Source organism: Accipiter gentilis, chromosome 8 (assembly GCF_929443795.1).
Source record: "Accipiter gentilis chromosome 8, bAccGen1.1, whole genome shotgun sequence".
NCBI lineage: Eukaryota > Metazoa > Chordata > Aves > Accipitriformes > Accipitridae > Astur > Astur gentilis.
Genome location: NC_064887.1, coordinates 30,990,491 through 31,004,405, shown reverse-complemented (window position 1 = coordinate 31,004,405; position 13,915 = coordinate 30,990,491). Strand labels below are relative to the sequence as shown.

The window sequence follows — 13,915 nt, the reverse complement described above, 5'->3', positions numbered from 1 at the left end:
AATTGTGAGATGGCTTCTTGGTTCTTTTCCCTTTGTACTCTGTCTGCAGCTACTTCCCCTCTGCCTCTGTCCTATTCATACTAGAGGGCAAATTGTAAGATGGGTGTATGTAATTTCAAATTGTTTCATTTCTTGCCCTTAAATGTGTTGGAAACTGAATTTCAGCTAAAAAGCTGCTTTAACAAACCTACCTGCTTGGAAATGTGCTCTACCTTCCCCTCTGCAAAGCAGGAAAGGACTCTTAACCTTCATCACCTGACTTATGCCTACAAGTCAACTTGTATTCAGTTGGCTGAAATAAATGAATATAAAAGTGCAGTAGATTCTTCTGTTCAGTTATTTTTTTCATCTAAATGATGATAAAAGCTTTATTTGCTGTGGGAAGCTTACTTAAGCTGCTGCCCTCTGCTCTAGAGCTCATCCGTTGAATTTCATTTCTGGAAATAAAGTAGTGACTGAAGTTCTTCATGCTTTGCTTTGGTATCAAGTGGAAATGAAGGGATACTATATATCCACCTACCTCTTGGTTTACCCACCCTCCCCCACTATAGGAATCTATGATTCCCAGAATGTCTGTGGATTAAGTATACAGGAAGCATTTGCAATCAGGATGCTAGTGACTCTTCTTGACATTCTTTATTGATCCTCCTTGCGGATTTCTCTGCATCCTGAAGAAAACTCAGATTTTCCCTTGTGCTCATGCCACTTCACTGATGAATAGGTTTGTTGAATAGTGGTGCTTTGGAAGTGTTCTCACATACTTTTTCCAGGCTTGCACCTGCAAACCACCGTCTTCATCCTGTTGGGATTTGTCTGTGTAGGTTAATTAGGTAGTGTTTGTAAAGAGCTTTCAAAGCCTAACGTACATTATTAAATTTATGATTAGTAATGTGGCTTTTCTGTTCAAAGCAACTGCTCCGTTATTGGGGTGTTGGCTTAACAAAACAGGCATGTCCTAAATCTTTACCTTTGTTTTGTCATTTTTTTGATAGATAGCTATCTCTGGAGGTGCATTACGAATGCTGATGCCAGTAAATACTTGTGGTTTCTATTACTAAAGCTTAACACTTATGAAGAAGATAATCAAATAATCTTACTGCATCAAGAATAAGCAGTTTTTGAGGAATGGAAGCCTTGAGAAATGTTTCTGCTTACTTGGTCATTGTGCTTGGTCATTTCCATGTGACTGTGCATTGTCCGTCCGCAGGGGAGTTTCATAGCTTGGAGTGTGGAGACTGCAGAAAGAAACTGAAATTACATGGTTTCTTTTCTTATAACTAATCCCATCTATTGGCACCTTAAATTGCATTTCAGTGAAATTTTTGACTAATTACCAGTTTGATCAGATAGGGGCTTTCTGCACAACTGTGTAATTCTTTTTATGCTTCGTAACAACCAAGAGGTTGTTACCTTATCACCATTGAACAGTGGAAAATTCTTCTTGGTTTTGGAAACTGGGAACCAGATGGGACCTTTGCTTAGTCTAAAACACTTGATGATGGTAGCAAGTGAATTTTTATTTTATTTTGTCTTCTTTCTAGATATTTGGGGAAACTATGCAGTGGAAGGGAATGGCTTTGAAGACAGGGCTGGGAAGGCTGGGAAGTAAGAAGAAAAGTATAAAATAAAACACCTGTAGATACATATTCAATATGGTGTCACTTGTAACTGGATCTGCTTTTGCTCACTTTGCTATCTCTTGGTAGCTGAGTAGGTGTACAGATACACATAAATTCTCCTTACATTTCCTGTAGTTTTTGCAAGGTAGCTGTAAATTTGAGACTGTCTTCATGCTATATAGTAATATCAGATGTTTTTATTATAAAATGTGTTTTTAAACTCCTAGCCAAAATATTCTTTGTCTCTCTTCTGTTTCTGATTAGTAAGTTTTACTGCTTTTGGCTCTGTTACAAAGATATAATTTGGATTAAAGGTGGTGTTTGGATTGCTTTAAAAACTTCTGTGGTCTTGTAACTAAATAGTTTATTTAGTAACTATATTTAATATCCTCTCTATTTTGGATTATGGATAAGAAGGACAGACATTCTAAAGAAATTCTCAGTATATTTTTATTAGAAATCTTGCTACAAGTGGTGCCGCCTTCAAATAAATTCTAATTCTTCAGATACCAGGCAATTATAGATCTAAGTAACAGGGCATCGTGGGGGCAACAACTTAATAATGCTGAGACCTGATGTGGTTTATTCACCAAATTTGTAGACTTACTGGTTGTATTTTAAGGTCTGAAGCAGTGCCACAAATCTGTGCGAGTGAACTGAACTTGAAATTTTATACATTATTTCAGTAGACAGGATGCTAAGGAGGGTCATAATGATAGTATTTGACTTTATATATATATATTATTTTATATATATATACAAAAATATATATATATTACTACTTCACCAGAAGAATCAGAGAAATCAGGCATTACCTTTCTGTGCCTGTAAGGAACCTAAAATGGAGGATTCTGCGCAGTGATAATGTTGTGCCCTATTAGCAAGTAGTAGCGAATAAAAAGTACAATATAACAGAGCCGTTACTTTCTTTCTGATCATTACCCAGAAGCTCCCAAAAGATGTGTCTCTGGTTGTGTCCTGATGTTCTGTGCAACCAAGGAGCTGCTTTCTTGTAGAGGACAGCCCCCTTGCACCCTTTTTCCTCACCTATCTTCTCAGCCTCCACCCATCCATGGCAGTGTGCGAGGCATGTGTGCTGTCCCACCAAGTCTGTGGCATTCTGATTGTGTCATAGACCTGTGACTGCACTTGAAGTTCCAATTTTTCTTTTTTGATGTCTCTGTTCATTAATATAGAGACATTTGAGGTAAGCCTCTGAACACTCTTCCTTCTGAGCAGGAACATGCAGGTCTCACTACTAACTTTAGCCCATGCATTCCTCCTGCATTTGCAACATTTGCACCCTTTGCTCATTTAGGTCCCTGTCATTGAAGTTAGTCTGAAGTATTCTTCATTAAATTAGCAAGTCTGTTCATAAACTTGTTCCTCACTCTGTTGGTCAGGTGGATTCTTTATTTCCCATGGGCCGCCTTCACCAGCAAGCAAGGCTTCATGGTCAGGAAGCCAAGAGTCTCACTAGTGACACCACCTGCACCTGATAGCATCTGCTTGAGCCATTCGTCTTCCAGACTAGAAAGATCAAGTCACCAGGCTACAGCCTTGGATGCCTGTGCCCCTTATTCTTACTCATCTGAGCACCTCTCATCTGCTCAGGGTCTCTCTCCCCTGCTTCTATCACTGTTGCCCACATGGATGACCAGTGAGGAGTAGCATCTGGAAGGCCAGGTGAGACTCAGCCATTTCTCTGTGCCATCATGGATCTGTAGTCTAGGCAAGCAGCAGACCTCCCTAAACAATCCGTCTGGCTGGCAGGTTGGCCTGTGTCCCGTGGAAGAGGGAGTCATCAGCTACTGTGCTTGTCACTTTTTAGCACTGTTTCTTATCCAGTAACCTGTGATATCTGGTCCAAAATCCTCCCTGACAGTGTTTGTTCCTTCTCTGTCACCAGGGCTCTGAAATGAGGCAAAGAGCTGCAGGTGTAAGGAGAGACTTCTCTCACTGCCAGAATTAGTATGCTTGCAGCTCCCTCTCTCCTGGGAATTCATGCTTTCTTCCTGCCCTTGTGTTGCCTCAGTCATATCTTCCTTCTTGCCTACATGGGTACTAGGCACATTTAGCTACCCTTTATGTCCCTGCATGCCAGGTGTTTTGCACCTTCTGGTTGCTCATGGTCCCTAGGTACAAGATAAATAGGAAGCTGGAAGGAAGTCTGCTCTGCCCCTCAGTGAGTTTTCCATCTTGGCAGAACCTCTCATGCTGCCAGCTGGTTCCTGGCTTCCCTTGCTCATGATTGGCAGTGCTCTCCTCCCATACTGCAATCCAAAAGTACTCTTGCCATCCAGCTCTTTGTGAAGCAGATGGGACTGAGTAAATGACATAGAGATATTATACATTGCCCTTGGGCCCAGAGAACCTAAGAGGGACAGGTAACTTCATGGGTGGGATTACAGTACTGTTCCATTCTACATACAGTGTTTAAAAGTTGTATCTCAAAGGGCTTTATTAAAGTTTCTTGCCATTCTCTTACACACATACCACTAAAAGACTGCAGAATACCTTCTTTTTGGCTTGTTAGAACTTTTGTGCACAGGTTTGGAAAAGCACAGGTTTCTTCTCTGCTGTGAGGATCTCTGGATGTTGACCTACTAATTGCACAAGGCTGGTATGTTTGACCAGTGACTGATGAATGTTGTTTATTTACTGCTTTTAAGTCTTTATCAGAATTGTTGTGGTGATATGCTATTCTTATCTATGCAGGTACCAGTGATAGCGATATTGGGTTCAGGAGGTGGATTTCGTGCCATGGTAGGGTTTGCTGGAGTCATGAAAGCACTTTATGAATCAGGAATTTTAGACTGTGCGACTTACATTGCTGGTCTCTCAGGATCCACGTGGTAAGGGTTTTTTCTTTTGTTTTTCTTCAGTTTTTCTTCAGGAAGTTCAAGAATGAATTTTCATGAGACTTGACTTTATTTCTAAGGTTATAATTCACAGCAAGTTTTAGGCATACGCTATCAGTACAGAAAAGACATATGGAGGCAGCTATCTTGCAGCATAGCGGGTCAGTGGAGCAAGTCTGCTGGTAGAGGTATTTCAGAATGCCTTGAAGGGTGAGGACAGCTCAGTCTCCAGGTGATTTTCGCAGGAGCTTTGATAGCAGGAATGGATGAAAAGAGGTGCTACACATATGCACCCACATTTCTGTATCAACAGCCAATACTGTATGTACTAGGACTGTGTAACTGATTCTGTCATCTTGATAAACAAAAAATAAAGAATTCAAGCTGTTGGTGTAAATAAAAAATATTTTTTGTGTTGTTTTATTTTCCTGATGAAATGAAAAAAAAATAAAAATTCTTTGCGATTTGAAGATGACGACTCATTCAACCCAAAATGGATTGTATACTTTTGGGGAAATTTTCAGAGATTCTCAAAGTCACTGAAAGGTCTTTTGCTCCATTTTAAACTCATTAGTCCCCTTCTTAGTGGATTTAATGGGGATGTCTAGGACCCGTTCACTGATTCTTTCTTACCATAAGGAAGTTTGGGCAGATGTATTTCAGCTTGTAGGAATGAATACCGACTGACTGCCATGCTGCAGGGCATCCTGCTACAGATTGCCTTGTATCACTCCTATTGTCACTGTTTAATTTAGAAATTACATTGGTTTTTAAAATAGTTTGTTATCACATGGGGCTAAAAATCTTCAAAGATGTCTCAATGAGAATGCCCTAATCAAATAGTTACGATGTCCTTCTGTCTGACTCAATGAATACTTCAGACCATTAACAGGAATAACAGCAACAGGAGAAAATCAGAGTGACATCACTGTGTGAAAGGCACTCTCTGGCCATTATGAGCTTAGGGTTTTGTAGGCAGGAGAATGCTTTGAACCCCAGTATTATGTCTGTCTCAACTACTCTTCTGAATGAGAGGATTTCTCTTTTCTCTGCCCAGTGCTATGAACCTGCAGCCTTTTGTCTTCTTGGCTTTTATAAAAATTGCCCTAAATTACATCTATTACAAATGTTGAAACTATTTGTTTTGATGTTTCTTAAATGAAATGATGTAACATATCTAAAAGCTGTATAATTTTCATCAGCCAAAGACATTTGACAAATTCAGTCCAAATTTCTTAACTGTTTAGACTCCTTAACACTATATTTTTTTCATTAAGTGAAAAATTGCAGACCTTTTTTTTTTTGTGTCTAAAACTTGGTTTTAATGTCAGTGGATGAGGTTGCAGTAGAGGATGTTACATCCTAAGAAAATTTTGAACTTTTCAAGGGAATATCCCAAATGTCACAAAATACGATTTTATCATAACCATACCAGTTTGAATACTGGAGCTGCATCTGAATCCAGTTTAGGGCCACTTAGTACAAGAAAGGTGTTGACAAACTGGATTAATTCTGTCAGAGTACCACCTAGGCAATTAGGGGACTAGAGCACATGAGAAAGTGAGGCAGCTGGATTTGTTCAGCCTTGAGGAGTAGGCAAAGGTAGTGGTGGTGGGAGATCTTGCTGTTATCTTCAGCTACCTAATGAGTAGCTGTAAAGAAGAATCTTTTTGGAGGTGCACAGAGAAAGGACAGGGAGTAATTGCCATAAATTACAGCGAGAGAAATTTGATTAGCTATTAAGAAAATTACTTTGCAGTGAGAATGGCCAAGCACTTGAATGTATTGCCCCATCCTTACTTGACTAGTCTGGGTAAGGTGTCATCCTCTGTCTGTGTGACTCAGTGAAAGCAGAACTTGACTGAACAAAGCCCTGAGCAACCTGATCCGACTTTTAAGTTGGCTTTGCATTGAGCAGGAATTTGGAATAGAGACCTTGAGGTTCTTTCCAGTCTAAATTACAAGATTATATGAATGTCTCATTTCTTCGAGAGTAGGGGAAGAAGGCTTTTCTTGGAATAGCTAAATATAAATGAGCAGGGAATCTGCCTGGGATGGATTTTATCCCCTGGTTTAAGGAAGCACATGAATTTTGGTTCACACATTCTAAGGAAATATTCTAACCCCAAAGTTGTTAAGTCTTTTGAAATAGATAATGATCTGTTCTATTCCTTGTGTGGCTTTTTTTCAATTACTTTTAACTTGTGTGAAGCTTGCTTCCTCCCTCCCAGGCTAGATAGAAAGCTTTCAGCATGCCAGAAGGTTTTGAAATGCCAGAACTGTCTATGAACTAGAGTAAGTTTCTCGTTTAGATGGGACTATAGAAGGTTGGCATCCCTGGAATCTGGGTTTTCTATCATTAGTGATTGGGGGGGGCAGATTTATCACTGTCTATTGAGACACCTGGATGTACTTTTGTCAAATTTGTGAAAAGTGGAAGATACCATTTGGCTGGATGAAGAGCAATTGAATAGTGCAATGTAGCGTGAAAAATTTTCACTGTGTTTCTAGGGAATGGTATGTAGTCCTGTTCTGAAAAGATGTCAGTCAGCTGGCCATGAAGTCCTTTTTTGGGAAAACCCAGGTGTGAATACATAGTTGATCTAATGTAAACCTATAAAATCTCTATTAAAATAGCAAGATTATCTGAACTGATTCAGTCAGAAACATATGTTGGAAACAGTTATATTTGAACAAATTTGCTTTTGCTGTCTTGGTGATGTCACCTATTCAAATGTTCCTTGCTTGATGAATAAATAAATTGACACTTTGACACTCCCTTTCTTTTCTTTTTTTCCATGCAGTCTATTACTTGGGAATAATGCTCTTTTCTTTTTTCTGGAGGGTGGAGAATTCCTTTCCTGGTGGGAGAGGCAGGTTTTCGCTTGTTCGCTCAGATGCATGCCTAACCTTGGAGCAATGCACTTACCTCGCTAATGGTTTCTGTTGTCTTGCTTCAACCTTGTACTGAATTCTTCATCCTGCGTTTTCCTTTCTCTGCTTACATGGAAGCTTGCTGCTGTGTTTGTTCCACCCATGAACTGACGTGCGTGCTAAGCTTTAGAGACTGCGTAAGGACTAATGAATCAAGTTCTTACATCATGCATGTGACAGGGTTCATCATGCTGTCAAGTAAGTTGCCAGGCTGTGATCTCAGGGCCAAGCATGCACAATGTGTATCTCACTGCTGTGCAGAATTATGCCTGCAGTATGGTATGTATACCTACGCCAGCTAATTGAATAAATAATAGTGAAATGAGCATCTAGTAGATTAGTATGGCCTATCTTGAGTTTTCACCCATAGTGTTACTTAAGCCAACCAAGTGCAAACCACAGTTGTCTGCATGTGTGTCTAAACTTTGTTTTGAGTAAACAAAACTTCAGTTTCCAAAGTTACTCAGTGACAAAATCAAGATTTGCCTGATAGACCTCTTCTGAATTGTCAGAGTCAATTAAATCTCTGCACAGGTTGTAGTTATTGTGCTTCACCTTATTATGAAAACATCTAGATCCTGGAAAGCATACCATATACTAACATATTTTAGGAATTTTTGAATAGTGATAATGAACTGGAGAGTGACAGAGAGAGGTACATCTTATAGTGAAAGAACTGCATGTATATACTTACAGGACCTCTAATCTGCCAAATTTAGGTGCACTGTGACAACTTGAGAAGTGCTATTTTCAGCTTATGATGATTCTGTCTATTATCCCTTAAACAGATAAATGAGAAACACCTTATAAAACAAATTATTTAGCTTTCTATGGCTTGAGAAAAAGAAAATGACAATTTACTGTATAAATGGTGAGTAAATTAATCTGATTTAATCAGTAATTGTATCAAATTATTTATGAGCTTATTGTACATTTCAGGCAGCTGACATTGAACTAGGGTTTGATACTTACACAGCCTATTTTCCATTGCAGGTACATGTCAACTTTGTATTCACACCCAGATTTTCCAGAAAAAGGACCGAAAGAGATTAATCAAGAATTGATGAACTCTGTGAGTCACAACCCACTTCTGCTGCTCACTCCTCAGAAAGTCAAACGCTACATTGAAGCACTGTGGAATAAGAAAAGCTCAGGGCAGCCTGTCACCTTCACAGACATCTTTGGAATGCTAATAGGTGAAACACTTATCCATAATGTGAGTTCATTTTTTTATGATTATTAGAGTTGTGAAACTATTGCTTAATAACTGCTGTTACTATTCTTTTGAAATGACCTTGGTAACATTTAACAAAGCATGTTTAGCAATAGGAATATTTAAAGTTATAGCTGAACAGATACTGGATAAGAAACGTAAAATCCTCTCCTTGCTCTGGGACACATTTCTGAATGGTACTCAGTTCTTTAAGAGCCAGGAAAACATGATGCATTTATGTGCAACAGAAATGAGCTCAACCGCTGGGTACTTGTAGCAAGCTCTTAACATTGTGTATCATCCATTAAAATTACTGCTCAAGCAATTTCAATAAAAATTACAAAGTGGTATAACCTCTTTATGCACATTTTGCTATAAGAAAAGCAGCATTTGCTTAAAAAAATACTAATTTCAAGGTGGAAGATCCACATCTTTATTATTACTTGTTTTTCTGAGAAACAGGACAATAGGAGGTCTTCATACTGTTGTATTTTATTATTGAAAAATCCTAATTGACTGAATCAGGCACAGAGACTTCATATGAGTCAGGTGAACAGAATTTCGATTTGGTCTTATGGCAAGATTAAAATGTGTTAATAGATTCACAGACATGTTTTATACACTTGTATCTTTCATGAGTATACATTGCCATTAGGTTTTGAACACTTTAAAATACTGAAAAACAGGCAACGCAGCTTTTAGTAATTGTGATATATAAGCTAAGTTTCTGACGATGAAGGGGTGTTAATGATCATGTGGGGTTGGTTAGAAGTCCCTGTTTACTAAGGAGTTACACAAATGCACAGACGTTCAGCTTAAATCTGAACCTGACACAATCAGGGAAGAATGGAAATAAGGGTCTTGGTTATTCACAGATAACACATCTTAGTACTATTATGTCATAATGACTTTCAGTCTTTCTAGATTGCAGACGCCAGAATATTTTCTGGGGGAGATGCAGATCCTTTGTTAGCAAATGTAAGCCTCTCAATAGTCCATTTGCTTTTCTTAGTTATCTTTGCTGACTTCTCAGAAACAGCACAGATTGAAAAACGTTACATGATCATTAATGGCAGTTCTGCCTAAGAGGGGTTTTTCCTTGTTTTAGTCTTGTACAGTAGCAGAAGGAAAGAAATTGCTTTGTCCAACACTACTGTTTTCTTTTTGGCCATGTTATTTTGGATTCTGTAACACATGCTTATTGCATCTTCCTATCATGTCTTCTCCCACTCCTTCCTTCCTGAATTGTGCAGTTAAAAGGCATTCAAGTAGATTACTTCCTTTTACAAATTCTTCTGTTCTGTTTTGCTTGGAAGTAACCGAGTTTGTCCATTTTTCTGCTCTTTGAGAATTTCAGAGAAATGAGTAGTCTCCCAAATATCAGCAGGCCTTTATAGGATCCGTTTGGACGTAATGTCTTTCTTTTTCATGTAGAGAATGGACACCACTTTGAGCAACATGAAAGAGAAAATCAATAATGCACAATGTGCTCTCCCACTCTTTACCTGTCTCCATGTCAAACCAGATGTCTCAGAGCTTATGTTTGCAGGTATGTTTTCAATCTGTGTACCGAGTCACTTGTGAAAAGAAGAGAGGAGTGCATCGCTGCCAAAAAAAAGCCTATTTTTTTTAATACTTCAGAGAATAGTTGTATCATGCAGCTTGGTCCACTTTGAAATTATTAGTCTTATGGCAAGGATTAGGAAGGAATTTTCCATGATATGAAACATTCTTTGGGGCTTAACAAAATTTGCATTGTTATGAACTGAATACAGGGAGATTTTTATTTATAAAAAGAATAGGAAGCTGTGATGCTGAAGGATATCAGGCATATCATAAGGACTGTTCTGGTGGGTTTTAAAAAATGGCTGGGAAGTGGACACATTGGTGTTCATTGGCTTCTGGGAATCTGACAGTAGAGTCTGATAACAAGAAGTTACTCAAGGATAAGGGAGCACATACTTAGGTAGGTGGATACTTATTCGATTGGTGCACTATTTACACCAGGGTTACAGGGCTGTGGAGAACAGGCATCAAATGGACATATTTGTCATGGCATACCACTAAGCATTTTCTTGGCTTTGAAGATGCATCTTTTCCTGTCCATGGAAAGACAAACAGACTGTGTTTTAGGTGAACGGCCTTTTATTTCTCCATAATTCTTGGGTTTGGAGACTTATTCTTAGACCATTTTGTAAGCTTTTTTTTTTTTTTTTTTACCTGAAAATAAATCTAACACCATAACAGCCTCTTTAGGTTTCTGTGAAATGTTAAGTGGTGGCCAAGTTTTGTTCTCTATATCTTACAAAAAAAAAAGATTCCTTACCAATTGAAAAGTATTGCTTATTCATGAAGTAGCTAAGTGCATTGCAGGAGTCGAAACGAAAAGAAAGCTGGTGTTTTTCCAACAGCAGAAAGCTGCTTAACATTAGTTTATCAAACAGGTAAAGGGAAATGTCTTCAGTCATACAGAATTATTCCTCTTTCTAAGAAGAGTGAAATTAGAATTGAACAAACAAATTAGATATACTACCTCTTTTTTACTTCTTGCACAGTGTGAAGTACTGTTGGTAACACAAAAGGGGCTTTTGCTTTTATTTATTCCATAGGTTTTAATCCCATCTAGTAGCCTTAATTGAGAGTGGGTCCAATTGTGTTAGATGCTGTACAAAGAAAAGGATATGTATATCTAATATATAAGACCGAGAAGGGAAACAACAAGTGACTTGCCTGAGGTTTATAAGTCAGACATTGTATCCACATTTCCTAAAAAGGTTATTTGGAATAGTTGCTGTCAAAACTTTGTTCATAATGGAAAATGAGGTTGTAAATTAGGTTAAATTTTTCATGGGAGAAGTCTACTTTCCTCCTTAGGAAACTGAAACCTTTTTCTTTGAAAATAAAGTATTTTGGGTTTTGATGAGCTTCTGTTTTCTGAAAAATTTTATTTGGGTTACTTATTTACTGTTTGAAAACCAAAATTATCTTTAGTTAATAATGACCTTTTCTAAGCAAGACCAGAAGGACCTGAAGGCTGGTCTAATTTCTCTAGCCTTACCAATTGGTCTAAAAAAGGTATTGCCTCTGCCAATGGATCTTGGTTTTGCTTTTTTGAGGCTATCATCTATATCATTATATAGGATGCTAGATCTTGATCATTTCTATTGTAAGCTTTTTTTCTCCTTTTAGAATGGAACAGCTATTCTTGATGTGAAATATATAGTAAGTTTTGAACAGAAATTTTTACACTTTCTTATTTACTAGATTATAGATGTAGGTGAGATCTTTAATGTTGTTTCAAGTTGAAATGCATTAATTATATCAGATAACATTCCTTCTGGGAGTGATGGTGCAAGATTTCATGCAGCTGCTAATAGCTTTCATGCCCCAGGCTCTGCATGTTTTCTCTACCAATAGCATTTTTGACCCAGGTGGCGCCAGCCTTACCCAGAACTGCAGTAATCATTTTAACTGAACGTAATTACAGTGATTTAGTTAAAGACAGGTTTTGTTTTTTTTTTTAGTTACTGTAGCTTCTTTAATGATAAGAAATTACCTGAAGGTACTGATATTCAGTGTTAAAAGGGGGAGTGGCATTTAATGTTTGGCTTTGGTATCGCGTGCTTCCATCCCCTAACAGCCTTGTTCACCAGCTTTGCTGCTGCTGCAATGCCAGACCAGTCAAAATTTGGACTGGGGTTTTGCTCTTGAAAATCATGATAGTAAACTTATGTCTGTGAGAGGGTGAGTGTGTGTGTTGCTCCATACCAGTCAGTGCTACAGAATTCCTTTGGGAATCAGGGCTGCCTTGAGGTATGGATATTTAGCACTCAGATCCCACGCTCCAGGTTTCAGAGGGATCCTTCAGTCGGTTCTTGGTTAGCCATGTTCATCACACATACGGATTGGTTATGTGGTTTTGATCTGCCTGCATGCAGCAAGGCTGGACTGTAAAGTGAATCTGGTCTCAATGTGTGAATACAGTCCATGCATATATATGCCCAATCCTGAATCTGCCAAATGCTTAATGTTGGCAAAATATTACCTCTCTGTCTTCCCTCCTGAGAACAGGAAAAATCTGTTGAATCTTCAGCTGGTATGAAGCAGTGTAGAGTTATGATTGAACTTACATCGAGGCCACATCCAAAATGCAGTGAGCACAGCTGAGAGGTTTGACTTTACATTTTGGATTAAGCCACAGCCAAGAAACTAGCCTGGTTTACTGGGATATAAACACTATGTATTTCTCTTGGTATAGAGTTCTTGTCTCTTGGGACATCAAGTCCTGCTCATTTAAATGGCCACTGTCTCAAGGAGCTTCTGAAATGGCAGAAGCTAATGCTGAAGCCCTTTAATTTTAAAGCAGAATTATTTCCCTAAGCAGGATATGTGATTTGAGAAATCATCTTCTTCAGTGCAAATACAAAATGAAAGCGGACTATCACAGATTAAATTAATTCTAAATCTAAATTCAGTTTTGCTGTCAACATGGTTCTGAATACGTTTGCCAATTCCTGTTTATATATCTAAAGGGAAATACCATTAAATTCCTGGACTGGGTCTTCAAAGGAATTTCCTTCTGCTCCAATAAATGTGAAGATTTGTGGGTGGTTTATTTGGAAAGTAGGATGTTGTATTTGACTTAGCATAGATAAGCGTTGCCCCATGAAACAAAACTCTCAGCAGTCATGATTAAATCTTTCCTTTTCAGGACGAGTGGTTAACCTGATGCTTAACATTTCAAGAGAAACACTGAATATCTTGAGGAGTGGATGGAATCCTGTGACTTTGGGGGACTTTTCAAAGCTGTTTCTTTTGCCTTTCTATTTCAGAATTATTTCTTATTTGTTTATAGAAGCAGTCAAATCAATCAGTACTAAAAATATCAAAGATAAAATGGATGAATGGATGAAATACTAAAAATGTAGGGTATTTTTTGTTATTGTTCCCTTTTTGAAATGAATTCTCTGATGTAAGCAATTCCACTGGTATCAAAGAAAATATTTCAAAATCAGCTAAAAGCCATTTTCAAAAGTCATACATCGTAGAATGTAAATCACTTCTGAAATTTTCTGCTAAGATCAGAAAATGCATTTGAACATTTTATTCCGTATTTTTATTGAGCTCTCTATTCCACAAAATGGCATGTACTTTCAAAAATATATTTGGCATTGTTTGGTATTAGCAAGTTTCTCAGCTGCCTCTCAGCTTTGCCTTTTCATATTGGATTTCACTAGAAACTTAAGGTTTTGTTGGAGTCCAAATGCCTCTCCTAGAATATTTCACAA

At 38.1% G+C, this 13,915-nt stretch overlaps 1 protein-coding gene across 1 annotated transcript in view; it reads left to right on the top strand.

The window, feature by feature from the left end:
- Positions 1 to 13,915, top strand: part of PLA2G4A (phospholipase A2 group IVA) — an 84,674-nt gene that overhangs the window by 52,957 nt on the left and 17,802 nt on the right. The window contains exons 8-10 of the mRNA XM_049808661.1: positions 4,338 to 4,474; positions 8,408 to 8,630; positions 10,062 to 10,176. Coding sequence (XP_049664618.1) covers positions 4,338 to 4,474; positions 8,408 to 8,630; positions 10,062 to 10,176 — 475 coding nt within the window. The remainder of the gene's footprint in view (positions 1 to 4,337; positions 4,475 to 8,407; positions 8,631 to 10,061; positions 10,177 to 13,915) is intronic.